The 25843-nt window shown below is 57.6% G+C and overlaps 1 protein-coding gene across 6 annotated transcripts in view; it reads left to right on the top strand.

Annotated features, from left to right (window-relative positions):
* KCNH2 (potassium voltage-gated channel subfamily H member 2) overlaps positions 1-12866 on the top strand; it is a 62565-nt gene extending 49699 nt beyond the window's left edge. For 3 of the 6 annotated variants that reach the window (XM_027574577.2, XM_027574575.2, XM_027574578.2), the window contains 11 exons: positions 561-772; positions 5370-5798; positions 6325-6712; positions 7042-7241; positions 7642-7894; positions 9074-9267; positions 9541-9640; positions 10189-10461; positions 10535-10721; positions 11067-11244; positions 12568-12866. In XM_027574577.2, coding sequence (XP_027430378.1) covers positions 561-772; positions 5370-5798; positions 6325-6712; positions 7042-7241; positions 7642-7894; positions 9074-9267; positions 9541-9640; positions 10189-10461; positions 10535-10721; positions 11067-11244; positions 12568-12717 — 2564 coding nt within the window. In that variant the 3' untranslated portion in view covers positions 12718-12866. Of the gene's footprint in view, positions 1-560; positions 773-2284; positions 2699-5369; positions 5799-6324; positions 6713-7041; positions 7242-7641; positions 7895-9073; positions 9268-9540; positions 9641-10188; positions 10462-10534; positions 10722-11066; positions 11245-12567 lie in introns of those variants that run through there. The other 3 variants (XR_003516573.1, XM_027574576.2, XM_027574579.2) reach the window with 3 other exon arrangements.
* Positions 12867-25843: the final 12977 nt, after the last annotated feature.

Here is a 25843-nt window from a genome sequence, read left to right as displayed (position 1 = left end):
CCCCATTAGGGGCCCTCAGCTGCCCCCCTCTCAGCCCTGGCCTGTGTGCCTGGAAGATGGAAATCCCATTAAGCACTTACTTAATCCCATTAAGTGGCCTTTTACTCCATTAAATGTCCATTCATCCCATTACATTCTTCCACTCACAGAGCCTTGGCTGGCTGGTGGAGCTCACTTTCCCAGGACGCCCGGAGCGGGGATGGCCATGGGGAGTGTGGAGGGCAGGAGAGGCCTCTGGGTCCCGGCTACCACCTGGTCCTCTGGCCGCTGCCCAGTGCCCGCTGAGCAGACCCTATGGAGGATCTTCTTCCTCCGTCACATCCTGCCTGTGCGGTGGCACGCTTCCTCCCTGTGGCCAGGACTCTGGCCTTGTTTCTCGGTGACTGCCTGTCTCCTGAGTTGACCTCATTGACTCACGGTATCCCATGGCCTAGTTCACACAGGGCCTGGTCTCCTCCTCAGCCCGTCCCCCGGACCCAGCTTTGCCCTCCACCCCCTGGGCCGTGCAAACCGCCCCCCCCCCACCTGCCTCCCTGACGTGACTTTCCCCTCCACTCCAGGGGCCATGCACCCCCTGCGCGGCGGCCTGCTCAACTCCACGTCAGATTCAGACCTCGTGCGCTACCGTACCATTAGCAAGATTCCCCAAATCACCCTCAACTTTGTGGACCTCAAGGGGGACCCTTTCCTGGCTTCGCCCACCAGTGACCGGGAGATCATAGCACCGAAGATAAAGGAGCGGACCCACAATGTCACTGAGAAGGTCACCCAGGTCGGTGCTTGGCTCCCTGGCTCTCCTCTCACCTTGGAGGAGCTTAGAGGTGGTGGGAGTGGGCTGTGGTCCAAGGCGGGTGGTGGAGGGGTCCAGTCAGTAAGGGCCTCTTGAGGGTGGGCAGACCCACTGGCTGGAGGTGGGGGTGGGAGGGGTTCCAGAGCTGGGGTGAGAGAGAACAAGTCTGAGAGGTCCTGAGAAAGGAAGACTGCAGGGGAGGGGAGGGCAGGGGAAGAAAAGAGAGGTAGGCCAGGGAACTTGGGACAGGACAGATACAGAGAACAGGTTGATGGTGCACAGGGAGGACAGGGTGGGCCGGAGAAGGCAGTCACAGGGGCGTGATGGGGTCTGCTCACAGGGTGTGGTGAAGGAGGTATGGGGCAGGGTAGGGGCAGACCTATGGAAGAATTCAAATTAGAAGGGGCCATGGAGGTCAAGGTCAAGGTCTCCAGTTCTTCTAGGCCAATGTGATAAGCTAGGGTGGGGATCCTATGCTAGGGCCAGAATGGCTTGCAGGTGCCCATCCCTGTCCCCAAAGCACGGGACAGGGGAATTTCCTTCCCAAGTCGGGAGGGGAGTGTATGATGGTGGGTGCACAGATACAGAAGGACGAGGTCCCTAATCCTGGGCCAGAGAAGACCGCCAGCCTTTGGGGGCATTGCCCGACACTGTCTGGTGGCACGACCAGCCTGGTCTCCTGGCCCTTCCTGGCAGCAAGATTGCTGGCACCAACCCCATGGCTCGGTCCATTCCAACTCCTTCTTCACGTCCTGGCCTTGGGGGGTGGGGTCGGGGGAGAGGGTCAGGAGTGGGGATCTCTACAGTAGGTGAGGAGCCCGGGACAGTGGGGGCCACCGTCCCACACCTGCTGAGCCTCAGTCTGTGGCTCCCTCCTGCCCCTTCCACAGCAGCTCCCTGAGTTGGCCTGGGTGAGGGAGCTGCCCCCTTTCGCTTGCTGTCGTCGCTGCCAGCCTCCTTGGCCCTCCTCCTGGCCCTGCTCCCGCTGCCTCTGGCTCTCTGGGCTCCTGCCAGGTCTCCAGCCCCTTGGCCTTGACTCCAGAATGTTCCCCCTCACCCCAGGCCCCATATCTGGCCGCCTACCCCTCTCCCGCTCCCGCCTCTGCCTCTCTTCCCACCTGGAGCCCCGGTGTCTGCCCTGCTCCCGGGCCCACAGCGACTGCCTGTCGTGGTGTGGTCTGTGCGTGGTCTGTATGTGGCAGCGTGCGCGTGTGTTCCTGGCTTTGCCTGTCACTGGGCGGTCTCTCCATCTCTGGGTGTCTGTCTGACTCTGGCTGGCTGGGCACTGGACCGGCGGGGCGGGGGTGTTGGGGAGACCATTAATCTGCGGTGACAGGCCTGGCTGCCTGGGGGAGGGGGAGGGGCGCGGGCTGCGGGAGCGGCTGCAGCAGGAGCCCTGATCGGGCCGCGGGGGAGGGGGCCGCTGGCCAGCACAGGCGGGGCGGGGGAGCCCAGTGTGGCAGGGTGGGGGTGGGGACCTGGGAGGAGGGGCCGGCTGAGGAGCTGAGGTTCCGACCGCGGCGCTGCGGGCAGAGCGCAGCACCCTGGCAGCGGGGCTCACACCAGGGGGCCATGGGCAGCCCGAGCCAGGCGGGCTGCCGTCCACACTCACTGCCAGGGTGACCCCGGCCCCGGGGCCCAGCCCCAGCGACCCTGGCTTCATGCCAGAGGCTGCCCTGGAAGCCAGGCCGCCAGCCTCTGGGGCGCAGCCTGGGCTGGGACTGCTGCTGGGGTGCAGGTGAGGCACTGGCCGGGCCCTCGGGCTCTAGGGCAGGCAGGCTGGGGGGAGCCAAGTCCTCCATGGCGGCCCCAGCAGGGAAGGCGAGCAGCACAGGGGCTCTGCAGCCCAGGGCCCAGAAAGGCCGGGTGAGGCGGGCCGTGCGCATCTCCAGCCTGGTGGCCCAGGAGGTAGGTGACCCCCAGCCCCCCCACCCCCGCCACCCCCAGCCACTCCCCTTCCCTCCCTGGGCTGGGGTACCCAGACAGTCGCTGGCAAGTTGGGTGCGGCTCTGGCTCCCAGGGCCGGGCCGGGAGAGGGCTTCTGAGAAGCAGGACAGTTTGGGGAGCCGTGGGGTCTGCAGCTCTGCTCATCTCACTGCTGGCCCCTGCTCGCTCTCCTCTAGGCCTGCTGGGCCTGGATGGACAGTGTTTTTCTTGCCAGGGCTTCCCCTCTCCCAGGGCTTCCGTGGCCCACGGTCCTGGCTCCAAATACAAAAGGAGGAAAGGGAGAACAGGAATGAAATGGGTGCCCAGAGAGGACGACGGTGGGCAAACGGGGGAGGAGAGGAGCGTGGTGGGACAGTGAGAGGCCAGCCAGCAAAGCTCTGGGACCCTAGTGCTCCCTGCCGTGTGCTGGCGTGGACACCGTGCGGGGAGAAGGAGGCTTGGGCTGCTTCAGGGGTCCGGATTTGGAGGCTGAGGCTGAGGAGCGTGTGGGGTCAGGGGCCACTGGATGGCAGTGGGCAGAGCTCAGCCACTTGGATCACCTCCTCCTGGGCAGCCTGAGGAGCTGGGGGCTGTGTTGCTGGGGGCTGTGTTGCCTTCCCCCCAGGCTGATTATTCTGTAGGCTAATCCTGGGAGTCACCTCTCTGCTCCCAGGGGCTTCTGTCAGCCGGGAGCAAGCTCCAGGCAGTTGCGGGGGTGCTTTAGGAGTGAGTCTGAGAATCCCACTCCTCTACCACCTGAACTCCCTGCCTTGGCTCATGTGCTCCTCTCAGCTGGGGAACAGGTGTAAGGAGGGGGAAGAATCCTACCCATAGGTGAGGACCCAGGATTTGGTTTACTTAAATAAGCTTCAGGATTCTGTGGAACCAGAAGTCAAGGGGGGTTACAAACCTGGGCCAAGGCCATACGGTAAGCTGGTGGTTGCAGAGCAGGGCCTGGCCCCTGTCTGATGAGGTCTGTGGATCCAGGCCTTGAGTCCCAGGTTTGTCCCACGAGTGTGCATTTGTGCAGGGGCGCTGTCTTGGTCTTGCTTGCTCAGACTCGGGGAGGGGCAGGGTGGTGCCGTGGGTGTGGTCTAACACAGCCCCCAGGGGGCCTGGCCTCTCAGGCTTGGGGAGGAGCCCCATCCAGGGCTAGTTACCTTCTGCCCCCTTGTCTGTGGGGGCCCTGGCCGGTTCTTTCTCCAGTCCTCACTTGACCCTCGAAAGGCCATTGCCTCATGCTCTCTGCCTTAAGGAGCAAGCAGCTTGGGGTGAAGGCAGGGCACAGCTGCTCCCCCAGCCGTCAGATGTCTCTGGAGCTGCCGTGTCTCCCTGAGGGTGGCCAGACCCCTAACCATGGCCCGCGTTAACTTCCAGTTACTTCCTCTAAGGCTCCAAAGAGTCCATGTGGGGGTGGTGGGTCCCTGGAATCCCTGGCTTGAGTATGAATGGGCACCTTTGGGGCTTCCCCCCACCCTGACTCTCTCTTGGTCCAGAGGCCTGAGGATGTGGGGCCCTGGCACTCAGTGCTTCCTGGATTGGGGCCAGCAACCTTGGGTCTCAAAGGTGTGGGTGAGGCCTTGGGTTTGGCTGCCTGGGGATGGCAGCACCAGGCCTGGAGGGCCTAGGGACAGAGTCTGGAGGTGAGTCAGATGTCTGTGAGGAGGGGGCAGGGGGAGGCAACAGGGGACAGGCTCCTGGCCCAGTGTGGGAAGCCTGGCCTCAGTTCTTTCTAGTTTGGCTTGGGAAGAGAATGGCACAAGGTGCTGGCTCTTTGGGGTGAATGGCAGGCCTGCCTCTGCCTGGCCATTGAGCCCGTGCGGGGCTGGGTAGGACACTTGGGAACATTCACCTGTGTGCACGTCCGTCTGTGTACATGTGGGTACATCTGTGGCTGGCTTAGGTCTTCTCTGGGCCTTTGGAGGAGAGTTGGAGGGCAGAGCTTGAGGGCTGCCCTGGGTCTGGGGATGGGGCTGGGGAGCGGCAGGGGCTTGTGTCTTGGTCTCTCCCCAAGGGAAGCCAAGGGGCCTGAGTCTGGGTGGCTGGTACCCTTGGGCCAGTGGCAAAGGGACCTTTAGGCTCTCAGTGCCCGGGTCACCAGGAGTGGCACTGCTATGGGAACGGCAGTGACCACCACCATTTTATGTGTCAAACTATGCCTCCTGGGGTTATCACCCAGGCTTGGAGTCTTAGCCCTTGGAGCATTTTCTATATTGGCATCATGGTGTGTGTGAGTGTGTGTGTGTGTGTATGTGTGTGGTGTCTATGTGGTGTTTGGGGGCGGTGGGCAAGGTTGCGTGGGGGAGTTATAACCAGAGCTATGGGTGTGCGTTGCTTGGCGGGGGGAGCCGTACATCTGGATATTACTGCCTGGTGCCCTGAACTCAGGTCGTCAGACAGCAGGTCTGCGTGCCACATGGGGAAGAGTAGTGCCTGAATCCCACGGTGGGCGGTGGCTATGGCCACTTGGCTGAGGGATGGGCATCCTGACCGACACTTTTCGGCTTCTCCCTTACTCTGCTCAGTCTCTTCTCTGGCGGCCCCAGCAGAGATGACGTCTGCTCCCACCCTGGAGACCCCATGGCGTGTCCTCCCCTGCCCCGGACTCCAGGGGGACATCGTTCTATCACCCCCTCCTTCCCTGCCTGTCCAGGTCCTGTCCCTGGGTGCCGATGTGCTGCCAGAGTATAAGCTGCAGGCACCGCGCATCCACCGCTGGACCATCCTGCACTACAGCCCGTTCAAGGCCGTGTGGGACTGGCTCATCCTGCTGCTGGTCATCTACACGGCTGTCTTCACACCCTACTCGGCCGCCTTCCTGCTGAAGGAGACGGAAGAGGGCTCCCCGGCCCCCGACTGTGGCTATGCCTGCCAGCCACTGGCCGTGGTGGACTTCATCGTGGACATCATGTTCATCGTGGACATCCTCATCAACTTCCGTACCACTTACGTCAATGCCAACGAGGAGGTGGTCAGCCATCCTGGCCGCATCGCCGTCCACTACTTCAAGGGCTGGTTCCTCATCGATATGGTGGCTGCCATCCCCTTCGACTTGCTCATCTTTGGCTCTGGCTCTGAGGAGGTTAGTTGGCCGGGAGGCAGAGGCTGGGAGGGCACCTGGAAGAGGAGAGGAGGTGGTAGGGTACAGGGGGTAGTGAGAGAAAGGGGGCATGGCAGGTGCCTCCGCTAACCCATGGCCACCGCCCGTCTCCATGTGAGCCACTCGCCAGGTAGAGGTCCAGAGGGGCCGCCTTTTAATGTTTGTCTATTCAAAGAGGCCGCCGGGTTCTAATCACGCAGAAGTGGCCTGGGAACCAGTGGGAGTTCTGGCCAGTCCCCTTAGGGTGGGCGTTGTACCTTTCAGAGTCCCATTCTCAGCAGGGGGACCCCATGAGCCCTCTGTCAGAAAGATGAGCCCTTTGTCACAGAGCTAGCACAAAGATGAATGGGACTCTGTGCTGGGCTTAGGGAATGGGAGGGGCTTCAATCTTTAGGAGGTTCTGGGAGGAAGTCTTTGGGGATTTTACTTCCAGTGACCCCGAGGGCTGCAGTGCCCCCCAACTCCTCATTTGCCCCCACACTGAAGGCTCTCCCCCCCCCCCCACCAGCTGATCGGGCTGCTGAAGACGGCGCGGCTGCTGCGGCTGGTGCGCGTGGCGAGGAAGCTGGACCGCTACTCGGAGTACGGGGCGGCTGTGCTCTTCCTGCTCATGTGCACCTTCGCGCTCATCGCGCACTGGCTGGCCTGCATCTGGTACGCCATTGGCAACATGGAGCAGCCGCACATGGACTCCCGCATCGGCTGGCTGCACAACCTGGGTGACCAGATCGGGAAGCCCTACAACAGCAGCGGCCTGGGCGGCCCCTCCATCAAGGACAAGTATGTCACGGCCCTCTACTTCACCTTCAGCAGCCTCACCAGCGTGGGCTTTGGCAATGTCTCCCCCAACACCAACTCCGAGAAGATCTTCTCCATCTGTGTCATGCTCATTGGCTGTGAGTGTGTCCCTGGGGTGCGTGGCGGGGGGTGGGGGGTGGGGGGGCAGCAGAGACTGGGATAGGAAGAGCCTGTGATGGAGGAGAGGGAGGATGCCAGATGGGCCAGAGTGGGGCTCTGGGACTTGGAGGCTCCGGGGTCTACCATGGGGGCGTGTTTGGGGACAGGGGCACAAGGCAGAGCCCCAGGGCACGTGCACCTGGGCTTCTGTGTTTGTGCATCTCTTGTGTGTGCTTACGCGGAGATGTGACTGCGTGTGTCATTGACCCGGTGCAGGGGCGGGCGGGGTCCTTCGGATGCTGATGGTCCCACTCACCCCCGCCCCCAGCCCTCATGTACGCCAGCATCTTCGGCAACGTGTCAGCCATCATCCAGAGGCTGTACTCGGGCACTGCCCGCTACCACACGCAGATGCTTCGGGTGCGGGAGTTCATCCGCTTCCACCAAATCCCCAACCCCTTGCGCCAGCGCCTGGAGGAGTACTTCCAGCACGCCTGGTCCTACACCAATGGCATCGATATGAACGCGGTGAGGCCACTGGTCTTCGAGAAGGGCTGGCGGCGGGCTGCAGGGAGCACCCTTGACAGCATCACACTCTGTGGTTCAGGGGGTCACAGTTAGTGCTGAGCAGGCCCCTGAGAGAGATGGTCTCCTCCTTTTGATAATGGAGCTCATTTACCGGGAGAACTCTCACCACGGGGCAGGCCAAAGCAGGCCCTTGCACACAGGCGGAGCACTGAAACCTTCCAACAGCCCCAGGCAGGGATTAGTCTCTACACTTTACCCAAGAAAATGGAGGCCGAGAGCAGCAAGGCGTCATCATCCCCAAGGGCGCACGGCTAGAAGGGGTGGCCCCTCTGATGCTCCTCCCAGGGTCTCTGGGCCAGGGGCCTGAAGACAGGGTGCTGAGCCCGCCCACCGCCCCCAGGTGCTGAAAGGCTTCCCCGAGTGCCTGCAGGCGGACATCTGTCTGCATCTGAACCGCTCACTGCTGCAGCACTGCAAGCCTTTCCGAGGGGCCACCAAGGGCTGCCTGAGGGCCCTGGCCATGAAGTTCAAGACGACACATGCACCGCCAGGCGACACGCTGGTGCATGCCGGGGACCTGCTCACCGCCCTCTACTTCATCTCCCGGGGCTCCATTGAGATCCTGCGGGGGGACGTCGTCGTGGCCATCCTGGGTACGGGGCTGGGTCAGGGGGACTGGGTGCCGGGCTGCAGGTGTCTGGAGAGACGTCTGAGCTCTCCGAGGACACGGTTGTTGGGGCTGTGGACCCAGGACCGCCTGCAGGGACCTTGAGTTCCTTTAATTCCCCTAAACTTAGGCCCTCCAAGGGGGACAGTGGAGAGGAGCCCCACATGGGGTGGGGCGGCTGAACTCGGGGGGTTCTTGGATTCTGCTCCCCCTCAGGTTCTCCCCACAGGCAGCGACACTCTTGCCTCCTTTGAAAGCAGGACCAAACCTGCTCTAATACTCCAAGGTGGGCAGTGGAGGGAGGTTATGCCTCCGATTTTACTAAGGAAATTTACTAAGTTCCCTGTAGCCTCACGTGACACAGCCCAGCCCAGCCCTCACCATCTCCAAAGCAAAGAGAGTCTTGCCCCTCTGCCCCTGCCACCCTAACTTTCTGTCCTTGTACACAGGGCAGGGGGGCCTGGCAGGGGACTTCCTGCCCTCTGCCTTCCTTTGCCCCTTACAGTGCAGATGCATCACAGTGGGCCATTTTCGATTTTTATTTATCAGTTCAGCACAAACACCTATACTCAACTCCATAAACATCCCAAACACAACTAAAACCGAAGTTTCACTATACAACACTTAGCTTTACTATGTGTGATTCATTCTGGTGTTATCTGTTCTGTGCTATGATCAGCCATGGTATGCTACTTTCTTTTGGCAAACAAAATGCTGGTCTTGTTTCCCTACCGTGTTATGATGTAAGCTCGAAGAACACCGAGGGCACGGTGATTGGCCAGGAGAGGGTTTGGGACATGGGGTTTGGAGGGGGGGTAAAAGTGGACTTAGAACCCAAGGAAGCCAGGACCATGGGAAGAGAGGGGTATCCAGGCTGGTCCTGCTGGCTGCTTCCAGTTGTTGGAAGGCAGGGAGACCCAAGCCCTCTGCCCCCTCCGCCCCCTCCGCATTGATGACTATGCCTCACAAGTCCCACCTTTGGGCGCAGGGGGGAGATGGCGCTGGCTGATGCTTCCCTGGCTCTGGGGGCTGGGGCCGGTGGGTGGGTGGTCAGCCTGAGGGGAGGTCCCTGGCCCCCAGCCCAGGGTGAGAAGGCCGGGAAGACAGGTGCCTTTTGCCTGTGCTGCGGCCCAGGGGCTGAACCCCCACTCTTGGCGGCCTCCAGGGAAGAACGACATCTTTGGAGAGCCTTTAAACCTGTACGCTCGGCCTGGCAAGTCCAATGGGGATGTGCGGGCCCTCACCTACTGCGACCTGCACAAGATCCACCGGGATGACCTGCTGGAGGTGCTGGACATGTACCCGGAGTTCTCTGACCACTTCTGGTCCAGCCTGGAGATCACCTTCAACCTGCGGGATGTGAGTGGGCTGCGCTGAGCAGGCTGCACCCTGGTGGCTGCCCCCAACTGTGTGACCTCTCTGGGCCTATTTCCCTGCCTGTCAAATGGTGTCTGGAGGTGAAAGTCCCAGCCTCACTCAGCTCTTCTAGGGCAGAGGTGACATCTGTGCTCCAGCCCTTCCTCACAGCGGGTGCTCCGGGCCCACTTTCTCTCTGTGTTAATGAGGGGGTGTGGGCTGGCCCGGGCAGGGCAGGTGGGCGCGGAAGGGCCCTGACACGGCTTTTGGTTCCAGACCAACATGATCCCCGGGTCTCCCGGCAGCGCGGAGCTGGAGGGCGGCTTCAGCAGACAGCGCAAGCGCAAGCTGTCCTTTCGCCGGCGCACCGACAAGGGTGAGGCGGGGGCGGGGCGGGGGCGGGGAGCGGTGGGCGGGGTCCAGGTGAGGCGAGAAGGGGGCGGAGCGCGGGGTCGGGTGGTGTCACCTGCACCTGGGCTCTGCACTTTCGCGCCCCTACTCTCTCACCCCACCTGCCCAAACGATGTCCGTTCTCTAATGCCCACTGGAACTGGCACCTCCTCCGGGAAGCCCCCTTCCACCCTCCTGGGCGGGGGAGTGCCGCCTGAAGCGGCTTGGGCGCTGCCTTGAACTGATGTGGGGCGAGGAGACAGCACAGGAGGGCGAGGGGGCCAGCGACGGGGGTCCCAGAGAGCCCCGCCCATTAGTGCCACTTCCGTGCTTGGGCAGTCAGCGGTCGGAGACGACCTGGCCCCGCTCCTGGGAGCTCTCCGCCCGCTAGAGCGTGGGGAAAAGAGCAGAAGAAACAGCCGGGTACAAACCAGGGCGTCCTGGCACAGCCCTCTCTGCCAGGCCTGCTCGGTCCCCTCCTCTCCCCTTCCATGCCCCCTTCCTTCTCTGAGGCCCGTTCTCTGTTTCCCACAGACCCGGAACAGCCAGGGGAGGTGTCGGCCTTGGGGCCGGGCCGGGCGGGGGCAGGGCCGACTAGCCGGGTCCGGCCAGGGGGGCCGTGGGGGGAGAGCCCATCCAGTGGCCCCTCCAGCCCTGAGAGCAGTGAGGATGAGGGCCCAGGCCGCAGCTCCAGCCCCCTCCGCCTGGTGCCCTTCTCCAGCCCCAGGCCCCCCGGAGAGCTGCCGGGTGGGGAGCCCCTGACGGAGGACTGTGAGAAGAGCAGTGACACTTGTAACCCACTGTCAGGTAGGGGAAGGGCCATCTCAGGTGGGCGGGGCGTGGCATCCGACCTGGTCTCAACCCAGTTCTCTGGCTCCAGGTGCCTTCTCAGGAGTGTCCAACATCTTCAGCTTCTGGGGGGACAGTCGGGGCCGCCAGTACCAGGAGCTGCCTCGCTGCCCTGCCCCCACCCCCAGCCTCCTGAACATCCCTCTGTCCAGCCCCTGCCGGAGGCCCCGGGGCGATGTGGAGAGCAAGCTGGATGCCCTTCAGAGGCAGCTCAACAGGTGAGGGTGGCTCCTGGGATCCTGCTTGGCCCCCAGCCGAGTGTGTTGAGGGGGTGGGCTTAGCGGGGTGTGTGTGTGTGTGTGTGTGTGTGTGTGTGTGTGTGATCCGTGGGTTGCTGGCCGTGTTATAGAGTGAACGGGGAGTGTCTGTTCTGTGTAGGCCTTTCTGTGTGTGCTGCACCTTGAACTCCTCCTTCCATTCAGTGCTGAGACCCGGGCCGCACACCTAGAAGGAGGAGGGCGCCTGGGGCTGAGCAGCTGGCTGGTCCATGGGGTGGTCCCAGAATCACAGTTATTGGTGTCCCCACATCCCCGAGAGCCAGAGCATCCTCCTTCTTGCCCCAGGCTGGAGACCCGGCTGAGTGCAGACATGGCCACTGTCCTGCAGCTGCTGCAGAGGCAGATGACTCTGGTCCCACCTGCCTACAGTGCTGTGACCACCCCAGGGCCTGGTCCCACCTCCACCTCCTCTCTGCTGCCTGTCAGCCCCATCCCCACCCTCACCCTGGACTCGCTTTCTCAGGTAAGTTCCAGAGCCCTCTCCCTGTCCAAGGCACCCCAGCCCTGCCTTTTCTGCCCCAGTTCCACCCCAAACGTGCTCTGCTGTCCTTTGGCTTGGCGCTGGGCCTCAGCTTCCTCCCACCCCCCATTTCTGCCCTCGTCCCGGACAGTAGTCTTGGAGGAAGGCTTCCTCAGGAGCTGCAGGCACAGGGCAAGGCAGGAGAGCCTCCAAACCAAAGCCCCCCAAAAACTGGCAGAGGAAACGAGCAGGCTGAGAGGTGTCACCCAAATGACCAGACCTACTCAAGGTGTCTGTGTCATGGCCATGAGGGGTCTCTCGAGGAGGGGACTGGGTGAGCCTGAGGCCCGGGGGTGGGGGCTGTGTGCCAGTGCACCCTTGGGACAGGGTCCCAGCTCCCTGCCGTGACTGGCCCTGCTCAGCTCCGGCTTTACCGCCGACCAATGGCTCTCACCCTAGCTGCCTTGCAGGGTTGTCTGGAGGGCTTGGGCTGAACCCAAGGGTAGCACTTGTGGCCTGCATCTCCCCTCTTCTGCTGGAGTGGGCCTCTGTCGCCCTTTGTCCTCTCCTGAGTGGACATGTGTGTTCCCAGCCTTCTGACAAGACAGCTGTGCCTGGGCCCCAAGAAGGGGGCTCTTCTGGCTCCCAGAGGTGGCTGGGTCTCTGCTCCCCGCCTCCCTCTGGCGTCTGGTCCCCCGCCCACAGGCTGCCTGCTCCTGTTTGCAGACACCAGGGCCCACGTCAGCACATGTGCCAGTCTCCCTTCGCGGCCTCCCCCGCAGAGGTCTCACAACACCCTTGGCGGCATCCACCACCCCCTCCCGCCTGCCCTGGCACTCTCCCTGGCCTTCCGAGGCCGGGCCGCCAGCCTGCCTCTGTTTCTCGGTCCCCGAGTTCTTTCTAGATTGGAGGAAGGAGCCTCGTTTCTCTTTCTGTCCCAACTCAGGGCCCCTTATTCTGGGTTGGGTTTGGATTCTTCTGCCGTGTTCCCTTGGGAAGGGAGTGGCTGCAGTCTGGAGTTCTCCCCTGGGTCAAGGGCAGCTCCCACGGCTCCTGGCTGCCCAGTTTGGCTCTTGCCCACGGAGAATGCATTTCTCTATTTGCAGCCTCAGCGCCTCCCCTTTGTGCTCCAAGTACTGCTCTGTGTGCCTTGGCCCATCTCCTTGTTGCCTCCGACCCTCTTCTGTCCTCCAGTCCTCTGTCACCGAAGTCTCCTGACCCTCTCTGTCCTCTGACCCTCCCCTTTATTCACCTGGCAGCCCCCTCCCTCCCCCCCCCCCCCCATTCTGCAGTCTTCCTCGTCTGCTCACACTGTGTTCTCTGCAGGTTTCCCAGTTCATGGCGTTCGAGGAGCTCCCCACGGGGGCCCCAGAGCTCCCCCAAGATGGCCCCCCTCGACGCCTCTCCCTGCCGGGCCAGCTGGGGGCCCTCACCTCCCAGCCCCTGCACAGACATGGCTCAGACCCTGGCAGTTAGTGGGGCTGCCTGGTGTGGACACGTGGCTCACCCAGGGTTCAGCGCACTGCCTGGGCCCCTCCCCTCAGAGGCCCTGCCCGGGAGGCCCTCGCCGAGAAAGGGGAGAGGAACGTGAAGGCACGGCCCCTCCCCCAGCCCTCGGGACCATCTCCTCCTGCAGTCCCCTGGGCCCCCATGGGAGGGCAGGGGCAAGGACAGGGCCGGGCAGTGGACGGGGGTCTGTGGTCTCCCCACTGCCCTGGGGGCATTAGCTGGTCTAACTGCCCGGAGGCACCCGGCCCTGGGCCTTAGGCACCTCAAGGACTTTTCTGCTATTTACTGCTCTTATTGTTAAGGATAATAATTAAGGATCATATGAATAATTAATGAAGATGCTGATGACCATGAATAATAAATAACTATCCTGAGGAGACTCCGGCAGTGCTGGGAGGGTGCGGCCGTCGGCACACGCTCTGCCCTGCGTTCACACTCACACGTGTGCACACGCACGCTGGGGTCTCTGGGAACCCGGGTGCGTCTGCGTGCACAGGGGCCGCCCGGATACTATGCATGTGGAACATGCATAGAGGGGTGTTCCCTGGGGGCTGATGCGGGTTACCTCTGGGGATTCCTGCTTCTGTAGGGCCCTGCTTCCTTGTGGCCCTGGAGTCAGGGTAGCAAAGAACCACCTGGATTGTTTTGAATAGAGAGGTCATCCTAATGGGATGCCAGGCCTGGGTCCAGCCCCTCAGGGTCATGTTTTCCTGGGTGGCATACTGGCTCCCAGAGCTGGTCCCGCTGACTGATAGCGCGGCCATACACTGGCTTGTCGCCTTATACTCTTCACGAGCCTAGGCCACACTGATCCTAACCTGGGACAGTGTTGGTTCGTTCTGGTCCATACCCCCCAATCCCCTGACTTGGCCTTATCTTGACCTTAACCCAGACTCACACAGACCCTGTATAGTTGGGCCCCCACAGCAACCCAAGTCTGGGCACACTGCTTTCCTCAGCCCCAGCCGGGGCTTCCCGGGTGTCTGGCTGCAGATGGGCCTCACCTTGGTCACTGTGATCTCCTGAGCGCCTGGGATCCTTGATCACAGAGTTGCTGCCTAAAGAGGGTGCAAGTTTTTGGGTGGGCTCTTTGCCATAACTGGGGAAACACATCAGAATATACATCCTGGGGCCAGGGAAGGGGTGTGCACACGCACGCACGCACGCACACACGCTGCTGGTCTTGCGAGGACACGCAGCCTCCTGGAGTGGTGGTTGGCAGTGCCCGTGGCAGGCACCTGCCAACCAGCAGGAGGAGCCGACAGGCAGTGGCCAGCTCTGCTGTGGTAACAGTGCTGTCTCAGGCCTCCAGAACCGACCGAGCAGTTTCCTAATTAATCCCCACAATCCCTGACTCTTTGAAGTGGGATTGTTAACCTTGCTTTAAAATCAAATATGGCTGTTCTCACTGTCCATGCCTGGGGTGGGGTGGGTGTTGGGAGCAGAGACCCTGGTCTCTGAGCAACCTGGAGGCTTCTTGCTGTGCCCAGAGCAGGAAGGAGAGAAGGGAGAGAATCTCCCCCTGTCCAGGCGACTCTGCCCCAGGGCCCTGGCTCCCCTCCTGGGATCTGCCGACCATGTTCATCACTTGGGAGTTCACACACAGGACTTCCTGGTGGATTGGTGTATGTGATGTCCGGGTGGGGGGCGTGGTGGTGAGCAGACCCCCTCAATACAGGGTTAGAGACAGACCCAGGCAGAGGTGACCGTGAGGCTACCGGTGAGTCTAATGTACAGACAGCTCAGTGCACCTGGCACACCGGGTCCGTGTGAGCTGGGCCAAGTGCCCGCGCTCTGATGCTGGCTCCATCCTTGTTACTGCCTGCCCTTGGCCTTAGAGTACCCTCGTCCTGGAACTCAGCTGTGGTTCACACCACTCTGCCCTGGTGCAGGGATGGAGGCTGGGGGCCTGGGCGAGGGGCTGGGGACCATCCCAGTGAGTCAGGGCTGGTGCTGGTGGGCACCTGGTGAGGAGGGAGCAACCATGCCAGCCCCACAGTCAGCCACTGGCCCGGTGTGGACTTTGGCGCTTGTCTTCGATGAAAACACGAGAATGTCCCAGGAGTCAGTCTGCTCAGTCTGTACCGGGGAGCTGCCAGTGTGGTTCGGATACCCCATGCCAGGTCCCTGCCAGGAGCCACCTGCTGAGTTTCGAAGGTGGGTGGAGGACAACGTTTACGGGATCGTTCTACCCGTCCAGATGCAGCTAGGTGCTCAGTACGTGCGGCATTTAACCCTGGAATACGGGATAGGAGTCATTATTCCAAGTGGGAAGATGAAGGCTCAGCATGGTCAGTGGCTGGCCGGTGCTCACACCGCTGACGGGTGACTGTGCACAGTTTCAGACTGCATAGGAGGAGTGACAGTGACCCTCCAGGCACAACACTGGGGCTGACACTCGCTGGCCACAGGGCGCAGGCTCAAACCTGGGCCTTGCGGGCCCCGAAAGGCAGGCAGGGGTGCCACGACTGGGAGTGCAGCCCAGTTTGGGGAGACACCCCAACTCCTGTTCCTAGCCTGCTCTGGCCCTCCCCTCTCCTGCCCGCCCGGGGTCATGGTCTGCCCGGCACACGTGAGTAGTGCTATAAACCACAGCTGTACCTGCAGTACTGGAGCTCTCTGCTGGGCTGATGAAAGTCAAGTTTTTGGGCAGGGTCTGCCCAAAGCAGAAGGCGGCCATGACCACCCATAGTGGGGCCCTGGCCCCAGACTGGCTGTACCTTACAGGGTCCTTGTTGCGTCCCTGAGCCCTGAGCATTCTCAGGTGTGTTGGAGAGGGGTGGGTGGAGCTCCGGCTCCCGTATTCCAGCTGGGAGTACAGCCTAATGGCAGGCTACGTCCCTTGGGGGGGCCACCCTTGCTCTCTGTGCATTGCCCACTCTTTTAATGTCCACCTTATCTTATTAGTTATTTTTATTTCATTTCGTTTAATTTAATTTAATTTAATTTTTTGTAGAAACCATCAGTATAAATGTTTTGGAAGGGAGATGAAGGACCATCAGAAGGCAGTAGCCTGGGAACCTTGTAGAAGGGGTGCCTAAGGGGTATCATTCCTGGAGCCCAGGAAGAGAGAAAAGCAGGAGGCACAGGGACCACTGTGCAGCCCTCTGCAAGCTAGGCTGTTCCTCTATTAGCCTGAAGCAGTAGATAGAGAGCAGCAGCTCCATGGGGACGGGACCTCTTCGTTCTGTGGGGCCTAGAACAGCGCCCGGCACTGGGATGTGCTCAGTGTTTCCTGAATGGATGGATGGATACAAACTCTGCCATCCTCCCTGGGACAGAGACCCTTGGGTTGGGCAGGCAGAGGCTGGGGATGGTCTCATGTGGCTGGCAGAAGCAGGAGGGCATCTTCCCAGGGCTCTCCTCTCACCTTCTGCACCCCCGCCCCAGTCACCAAGCTCTCCCCCATGCCAGTCTTCATGTCTGCTCCACACAGCTCTGTGGCAACTGCTTACTGCCCCAGATCCACTCCCTGACTTCCCCTGTCACCCGGGCTCCCAGAGCCACAAGGACTTTGGTGGAGGGAACGGCAAAGGTGAGGGTAAAGTCCCCTCCTCTCCTGCAGAACTGGGCACCCATGTGTTGGGGATTTGCTGTCCAGAGCTGAGGGCTCTTCCAAACCAAGAGGGCCAGGAGGGTGGGGTTGGGGCTGGAAGAGGTGGTGGTGGGCAAGGAAAACGATCTGGGCAGGAAGGCAGGCAGCAGAGCTTGGAGCTGGAGTGTGGTCAGGGGTTGGGGATAGGACCCGATGACAGCACAGGACCAGCCTGCCTCCCCCCACCTCTACATCTGCACCTGAAGGTCCAGGAGCCAAGTGGGGCCCTGATGTGTGTCCTTGCCTGGGAACTCAGCCACTGCTCAGGGTCCAGGCACAAGCTTGCCCCTGTACCTGTCCTTACCTGGACTCTTGCCCCTGCTCAGCCCAGACAGGGGCAGCTCTCACATTTCATGAACAAATAAGAGTAATCAATACTCATTGAGCACATCCTTTGTGATGAGCATTATTCCCACTGCCTGAAACCAAAGCACAAGAGGCTGAAGTCACTTGCCAGACATCCGCAGCTCCAGGGAGTGGAGCGGAGTGTGGACCTGGGGGGACAAGCCTCACCTGCTGGTTTAACTCTTGGGCACACTGCTGCCCTTGTTCTAGGGACAATGACTAGGAGACCTTTGCAAGGGTCTGGGATTTTGAGAACCTTCTCTCCCCTGCAGACTTTTGTATCTTCTGCTCCTTTGTCTGGAGGGCCCTTTGTTTGGTGAATTCCTGCTGGTCCTCGGGTAATTCTTGTTAAGAAATGCTTGAATCACCCCTCCTTGGGGCTGGGGGCCCCTCTGTGCAACTGCAGCACCCTCTGCTCTCCCTCTCCCCCCCCACCTACCCTGGACTGCCAGATCTGGGGGGCTTATTGCCTCTGTGCTACATTGTGTCCCTCTCTGTTTCCCCCCAGCACCAAGTACAGCAGCTCTCCCAGAGCAGGCACTGAGCAATTTCCTAAGGGAACATTGCTGGATTTGGGTAGCGATTTGCAGTAAAATCCTTAACATCAAAAGGGCCTTCATGCTTGACTTTAGGCGGTTGTGTCTTCCTGCGCAGCCAGACTTGGGGCATGAGGGCTGAGCAAGTGGTTTGGGGTTTCTGGCACTCCCTGAGTCTCTCCTGCTCTGAGCAGACATGGATGTGATACCCTGGAGGTGGCCCCTAAGGGCCCACGTTCTTTTCATCTTCCACCCTGTTCTCTTGGCTCAGCTCAGCGCTTGGGGTTGGGTCCCTGCTCTGAGTTACAATTAGGGACCTTGTCTGCTGCCCTCTGGGGCTGGAATCCCTGCTGGTGGGCATCTCAGGGCACATCTGGACATCCTGTGAGGGCCACTGCTCACCTGAGCTTTGGGGAGCCCCTGCTCTGCTTCCCAGCACCACCCTCTCAGGTGCCTGACCAAACCTTCCGAGGCAGCCCTACAGCCTGGCTGATTTTTCTAGGGTCTGTTCTCTGCAGGGCCAGGGGGAAGGAGGTCTGATGTCAGGCCCTTTCTGCCACTCGCCTGCCCACGCTGCATAAGCAGATGGACCAGAGCGTGCCCAGGCCCTAAAGGGAGAGATGGCCCGTTTGCGTGCAGGACACAAGGCCCTTTGTCCTTTCCAGACTCGCCTGCCCTTATACTTCCCCTGCCCTGTGCCTGACATTCCAGCCACAGGAGATCAGGTCCTGTTAACTGTGCTCGTGTTTCCCTGCATTCGCTCCATCTTTCCCTCATCTTGGAATGCAAACTCTGTCATTCCAGGTCTGGGGAAATCCATCCATCCTTCAACTCGTAGCTCAGATGTTGCCTCCTGCAGGAGGCAGGCGTCTCTGAGCTTCTCTGTGAATCTAAGCCTCCTTAGAGCTCTGGCCTCAGACCTTTGTTAGAGCCCCCACTACACCCCACCTGTTGTTTTGTCTGTTTTCCAGAAGGGTCGGGCTGAGTAGCGGTCATCTTTACATCTCCTCCGAGACACCTTCGTCCTGGCCCTGGGGAGACTTTGCAGGCACTTTGCCAGCATGTCTTGCTCCCAGCGTCCAGTTTCCAGCTGGCTTCCGTATAGTGGGCTTCCCCTACTGCTCTTTGTGTGGCTGTCCATTAGTCCTCTGATGGTCAAGCCTGAGGGACATTCCTCCTAGGGCTCTTCAGTTCCAACTTCAGGTCTGTGGGACACATATTTCCCCCGGGTGGTGGACAGTCCAGTGGGAACTGAAAAGTACTCAGCCTGGCTGCTCGGGTGAGACCTTACCTGCTCGTATAGTAAGAGGCAGGCATCTTCCTCGTTGGCGTCCTGCTGGTCTCACCGCAGGGGAACCATACGAAGGACACACAGGGGGTCCATTTAGCTCAAGTTCTCAAAAATACTGAAACAAATTAGAAGCACAGAGACTTCTAAGGTGATTATTTTGAGACACTTTGAGATAATTGTATGTCATAAAAGAGTGGCTGGTGTGAAAATTAATGATGATTTAGTAAAAGGTTGCATAGTAAGTTTCCTTAAAGCTGCATGGGTGCATGATCTTAAACCCCACAAAAGCTCAATTTTTCATGATTTATCAATGCAGGAGCATTTTCAATAAAGTGATTCTTGATACCGTATTTTCTAAAAGTCCAAGTACAGTTCATTTGTTGTTGTTGTTGTTGTTGTTGTTGTTGTTGTTTTTAACTTTTGTCTTCCAAATTAAAAAAGAATCCATTCCGAGGCATTTGTTTAAATAATCGGCTTCATCATTTTATAACCACACCTTATAAGTGAGTCGGAAGTCTGTAAGAGCCATTGTTAAGAAACCAGAGCAGAAGAATTGAGCACAACTGTCTTACCATTATTTTAAAATTAGCAATAGCATAAGGTCTGGCTGCAAAGGACTTAGATGCTAACTGGCAAGAAAATCAGTCATTAGGGAAACGGTCTGGAGAGGGCTCACACAACAAGCCACCATATGTAATGGCTTTGTGTCCTTTCCTGCTTCACCAGGAGCTGACAGCCGGAGAATCAGAGGGAACTCGATGATTAGGGACACCAGGAAGGTCAAATGAGGCTGGTCTCGTGGTCTTAAGCAGTCTAAAGTGGAATAAAACTCTTAGCAGATGGGAAAATGACCGCGGAGTGCTTTATTTTAATGTCAGACCGCCCTAGGCGTCTTGGAATTGCCACCATCCTGCAGGGAAGTTGGTTTTATGTGGGGCACTGAGTGGTCATAAAGAAAAGTTGTTATTCTCAGGGCTGGTGTGAAGAGTGCGGGGAAGGAGGATTGGTGAATAAGCCATTAGTGACATGACTCAGCTGCCCTTTGTCTGCCAGCCCGCGCGGAAGGCTTCCCTTAAAATGGTGGGAAATGGGTCATGCCCCATCCCACGGAGAGAAGGCTATGCCCAGTGCCTCCCCAGGTTTCCATGGAGGTTCCAGGGGCGAGGCTTCTGCTCTGGGTTAATCCCCCTGTGACTTGCGTCTCTGTAGGCACCTGTCTCATAAGCATGCTGTAGACCCCAATGCCTGCCGCCACTCTCCTCCACACCCCCCTGACTCAAGCCGGACGCTTCCCCCGACCCGCTTCATCATCCCGAAGCACCACCCACCAAAGGCGGTGGTGTGTAGCAGATGCTTATTGAAGATGTGGGCTTGCTGTGGGTGCTGGAGAAGGCTATCTCACTGCACAGCCCGGAAAACAACCGAAAAGATGATCTCAGACATTCCAGTTCTAAATTCTTGGCTGTCTCCTTCCCAGTGCCTTTCTCACTGGCTGACCTCCTTCCTAGTTCTTCCAAGACCCTCTTGGTTGGTTCCCATCTTTCTGAAGACACTCCTCTGCCTCTTCTTATTCCCCACTTCTCTGGCCTTCTCCCAGACGCTCAGATTTCCCCTCAGTGGTTTGGGCATATACATTCAAGTCTCTCCAGGCTCTTCTCAGCAAACATTGCCCAAGGCTCTACCCTTCTTCCAAGAGACCCTTCCAAGCTACTGGGACACTATCCAGATATACATTGGATGGACCCAGAGATGAACTAGCCATGGCCCTACAAGGGAGAGGTGACTGAAGAAAGCCTTCCTTCCTTCCTTCCTTCCTTCCTTCCTTCCTTCCTTCCTTCCTTCCTTCCTTCTTCCTTCCTTCCTTCCTTCCTCCCTCCTTCCCTCCCCCCCTCCTTTCCTCCCCACCCTCCCTTCTTCCTGATTAGCAAGCAGTTTTCCCACAATAATAAGTGATTCCTAATGAGGCATCTAGCTCTAGAGGTGGGCACTTAGAGAGGAGGTGAAGAGCATGCACAGTAGAAAGAGCCCGAGAGAACAGAGCATGGTCTGGGTTTGAGGACGTCTCAGCTCCGTCCATACAGGAAGTCCTGAAGGGCATGGAGATAGTGCTTGATTTTAGGCCAAGCTCTTCAGCCCAGGTCTTAGGAAAATTTGTTCATGAGCCAGTCAGCTTCCCTCTTGCAGAGGCACAAAGTACAGCTCCAGCCGAGGTTACTCTCTTGGGACCTCACACATTTGGTGAAGGAACTGGGTCTGGGAGGGACTGTAAGCGCTGTTGCTGATTAGAGACCCAAGTCACATCAGACCTGGCCCCGAGGCGGGGCTGGGGGCAAAGCCCTGCTTGCCAAGGACGGACTCATGGTTTCGCGCGAGCTTTTTGCCAGCTGACTGGCAAACACTGAATGTTTTGGGTAACTGTCAAGTTTGTGGTTTAGAAATGAATAAAATGCGGAAAAGCTGTAACTTTGGTAGAGGGGTAGCTCCTTTGACTAAGTGCTCGGTGATTTGGAAGTGACCCGATGCCAACAGGACCAGCACTTCTTTCCCTGCACACCGTCCTCACTGGACAACATCTCCCCAGCTCCAGACCCTGGTGTAGCCCCAGCAGCCGGGGCCAGTGCTACTGGACCTCCTGCCCTTTTGCCTCGCTCTGGACCGAGCCAACCGGACTATCTGCAGTGGTGGTTGCAAGTCCAGGTTCCCCTGTCTTGACTTTATAGCTCAACCGAGAGCAGGATTGTTTTCAATTCAGATATTTTTCTCAAGGCTCCGCCTAGAATGGCGGAAAGCCAGGAAAGGCCCGCAGAAAACAGAGTTTATCCCCTTCAATTTTCAGTGGAGGAGAATGGGGCCCAAGGTTACCAAAGGCCGGAGCGTTAAGGGCTAGCCTGCTGCAGGCCAGGAGGTGTGTTGGACGCAAGGACAGTTGTGCGAGACCCAACCGTGTGCTTCAGCCTCCCGTTGTTCAGCTGCGAACACAGGAAGGAAACACGACCCACTCCTGTGAGTGCTTGGAGAGCTCTTTTATTGCGAGTCAAGTCCTCCTTCCCTCCAAGACTGGCCTCGCGGGTGGCCTTCCCCATGAAGACTTGTCAGTGATCCTGACATTTCTGCGACACGCCATGCTCCTCTGTCCTGGGCCAGCTCTTGGTTGTGAGAACTGTGTGGGCCAAGCAGAGCTGGAATTTAGGAGAACACCTCTCTAGTGTGGATGGAGATGCTCTCTTCGATAATGACATGCCCACTCCGTGACTTCTTGGCCGAACACAGGCACATCCTACTGCATAGAGGGGCTCCCTGTGGGGTTTCCGCGGAGGGGGCTGAGGGCTGAGCTGTCTAGAATGTGGCAAGAAAGAACTGGCGCCCCTCATTCCGCCTACTGTCGTGTGACCTAGCCCCAGTTTTCTCAATTCCGTGTTTGCCGCCTGGATGCAGGACGTCTCCCGACTCTTGGGGAGGTGTGTCATCACCTTGCCCTTGCCCCTTGTCCAGCTCTGTGTTGGTCAAGTACAGCTTGTAATTTGGGGGGAAGGTTCACTCTCTAGGAGCGGAGGCTCCCTCTGACTGTGATGTGTCTGCTTCTAGTCCTTGCCATCCTTCCCTCCCACAAGAAAGCTGGAAGCTGCCCCATGCTGGACCAGGGGATCACAAGATTTATAGCTTGCGACCCAGGTAAACTCGAGTTGGAAGCCATTTTTGCTCAGAGTCACCTATGTGCCACCTGCTTACCTGAGACCTGATCTCACCCGTGGCAGCTCTCCCACCCCCAGGGGGTGGCCCCAGATGACTCGTGCAAGGACTGAACTTGCATTTCTTGCTCAGGCTGGCTGGGGCAGGGGTTTTCTGGGCTGAGACGGCGTTCTCTTTGCTGTAAATGGGAGCTTGAAAGGGGCTTCGGGAGTTACCGCCATGCGCCATCGTTCCCTGCAATCTTTCGCACGTAGGGGAGGAACCCACAAATTTGGAATCTGAACCCGGCAGGATCCCATTTGTCCCCCAGCTCCTCAGACAGGGCCAGTCCGATGACAGTGCAAACCAGGATAGCAACCTGCACAGTCGTGAGGGGCCGCTAGGAGCTGTGGCTCAGGGAGGGGGCTTCTCCGAGAGAGAGGGGCTACCCACAGTTTAGGCTCCAGCACCCAGAGGAGTATGAGGTGCTGGAGGAGTCCTAATCCATATGGGCTGTGGTAACAAAAATACCGCAGGTCAGGTGGCTTATAAACAACAGAAATTCGTTTCTCACAGTCCTGGAGACTGACAAGCCCGAGATCAAGGCCCAGCAGGTTTTGTGTCGGGTGAGGGCCCACTTCCTGGTTCACAGACGGCTGTCCTCACATGGCAGAAGGGGTCTCTTCTATCAGGGCACAGAGCCCCTTCCTGAGGGCCCCACCCTCAGGACCGGCTCACCTCCCAAAGGCCCCGCCTCCTAACACCATCACCTTCAGCATTATGTTTCAACATGTGAATTTTGGAGGGGACACAAACATTCAGTTCGTGGCAGAACCGACCAGCCGTAGCAGGACCCCCTCACAAGGACCAGACAGCCATGCGCTCCTTGGCCAGAGAAGAAAGAGCTATAAAAAAAATGGCGGATCTGTTCTTTTCACAGTTTAAAGTAGGATTTAAAAGCCCATGTTAGGGGTTAAAAATTATGAAACAGACCTGATATAAACGAGGTTATTTTGGGGATACATTTTATTGGTTGCTGTTGTGGAGAAGGTGGCATTTTTCACCTTTGGCAAAATGAAATAGACATCTGTGTTAATCTTATCTTCCCAACACGACTATAAATTCCTTGAAGAGGGGGCTGAGATTGAAGCTGGCAGGAAGTGAGGGCAAGTCTCTCACCAGAAAGAAGCCACGCTTCCTGACTTCTGTGTCCCCTGTCCCTGAGTGCAGGAAATAGAAGCCCCATGTTTTCACGTTGTCCATTTTTGTCCTTGTCACTTGTCACAGAGCCTGGCACAGGGCTGGGCTCAGTGCAGGCTGGTTGGCTGATTGAAAATGTCAGAGTTGGAAAAGTGGGCTGTGGGAAAACTCCACAAGTGATGGAGAAGGAGCCGGGAAAGGCATGGAAACAGGCTCATGGGGCCACAAGGTCTGAGCTGGAAGACTTGGGGGAGCGCTTGGCTCCATCCATTCAGAGACTGAGCCGCTGAACCCCAGAGAGAGAACATGGGGCTTGCCCAAGGTCCCACAGATGATCAGTGTCAAGGCCAGGTCTAGAACACAGGGTTTTTGGCCTCTCTGTCTTGCCAGATGGTCAACTCATGAGCTTCCAACCTTTAGGACAAACCCTCATAAAACCCAGGCTGTTCTTTGGGCATGAAGGTAACGCACTAGACTCTCATCCGACAGCCTGTGTTGGGAGCATTTTTCTGGGACTGGGGCAGGGTTGTGCTGAGCCCGCTCAAGAGGTGCTGCTGTCTTCAAGGAGATGGAAAGTGGAATCTGTTTCAATCACCACCCACTTGGATAATCAGCATCTCTTTGTGTATCTATCATCAAGTTTCAACAATTATCAATTCATGTCCAATCTTGTTTCACCCATACCATTCACTCCCCTGACATCAGATGACTGCAAATCTGGGATGCAAATCCTAGAGACCATATAGTTTCATCTGTAAGTATTTCAGTATTTCCAAAAGATGACTTTTAAAAAAGCCCACAATAGCATAACCACACCTAAAATATAATAATTCCTCAATATAATCAAATATCCAGTTAGTGATTCAACTAAGCCCCAAATCCAGAAGCCAAATGAAGTCCAAACCTTGCGAATGGTACTTGGACTCTTTTTTTTTTTTTTTAGGACTTATTTATTTGAGAGAGAGAACACGAGCAGGATTGGCAGAGGGAGAGAGAATCCCAAGCAGACTCTGTGCTAAGCGCAGAGCCCTACACAGGGCTTGATCTCATGACCCTGAGATCATGACCCCAGCTGAAACAAACAGTCACTCAACCAACAGTGCCACTCAGGCGCCCCATGTGCTTGGGACTCTTAAATAGCTTTTAACCTACAGTATGTTTCTCCATATTTTTTCCTTGCTTTTTGGGTTTTGATCGAAGGATTTAGGTTGTTCATCTTTTAGAGTTTTCTACAACTGGATTTTGGTAATTTCATCCATGTGATGTAGCTTAACATTAGGGTGACAACCAACCCAGTTTGCCCAGTGCCAAAACTGGGGAAATCCTGAGCAATCCAGGATGGTCAGTCACCCTACATTTTTCCCCATCACTTATATTTCTCGTGAGTTGGTAGTTAAATCTAGAGTGTTTATCAGACTCAGGTTTAATTTTTTGGCAGGACTCTTCCCTGGCTGGTGGTGTGTTAGTCCACCAGGAGGCACATATATAGCTGGTTGCTTCTTTTTTTGTATATTAGCAGGCATTAATGACCATTGCATAAATCCTTCATTCATTAGGGTTGCAAAATGGTGACATTCTAATTCTACCTCCCCTTTTCCATTTATTAGCTGGACTTCTTTTATAACAAGAAACTTAGTCTCTGAGACTCTTTGGTTACTCAGAGCTGCAATTCATATAATGAAGGCACTGTCAATGCTTGATTCTTTCCCTTTATTTGCCAGTTTTTCAAAATATTGTTCCTTGGCATGGCCGAAAAGTGAAGAAGGAGTTTCCTTTAGTAGCATTATAAACTCACAGATTGGAAAAAAAAAATGTTCAGTCCTTTGTAGTTACTCTCCTTATTGATGTTCACATATTTTCATCCTTGGCTGGTGGAAACTTACTCAGGTTGGTTCCTGAGTTACTTTGACAGGAGCACCTTGTTTTATGATTTGACAAGATGTTCTGAAGCAAATGATTTTGTATGTGCCTGTCCTGATCTTGGGAGTAGCCATTTCTCTGATGAGTCGTGGTCCTTCCTGTTGGGAAATGTATTCACAGACGGGGATGTTCTTTGCTCCTAGACTGCTCACTGTTTCTAGGTCCTTCCAGACCTAGCTATAGCTAGGAAATATGTATTGCTTTTTTTTTTTAAGATTTTATTTATTTGCATGAGCGAGCGAGCGAGCACGAGCCAGGGGAAGGGCAGAGGGAGAGGGAGAAGCAGGCTCCCCACTGAGCAGGGAGCCCGACATGGGGCTCGACATGGGGCTTGACCCCAGAACCCTGGGATCCCGACCTGAGCCGAAGGCAGACCCTTAACTGACTGAGCCACCCAGGTGTCCCATATGTACTGCTTTTAAGAGACAAAATATATAGTGTGTTCATGCTGATATTACTAATTCACATGCAGAACTACAGAGTTTTAACTGAACCTCACTGATCTCACGTCTTAACCTCCTTTCCCCCCCACACTGA

Source organism: Zalophus californianus, chromosome 12 (assembly GCF_009762305.2).
Source record: "Zalophus californianus isolate mZalCal1 chromosome 12, mZalCal1.pri.v2, whole genome shotgun sequence".
Classification (NCBI taxonomy): domain Eukaryota; kingdom Metazoa; phylum Chordata; class Mammalia; order Carnivora; family Otariidae; genus Zalophus; species Zalophus californianus.
The sequence above is the reverse complement of the archived record's forward strand: the minus strand, read 5'-3'. Positions and strand labels throughout refer to the sequence as shown.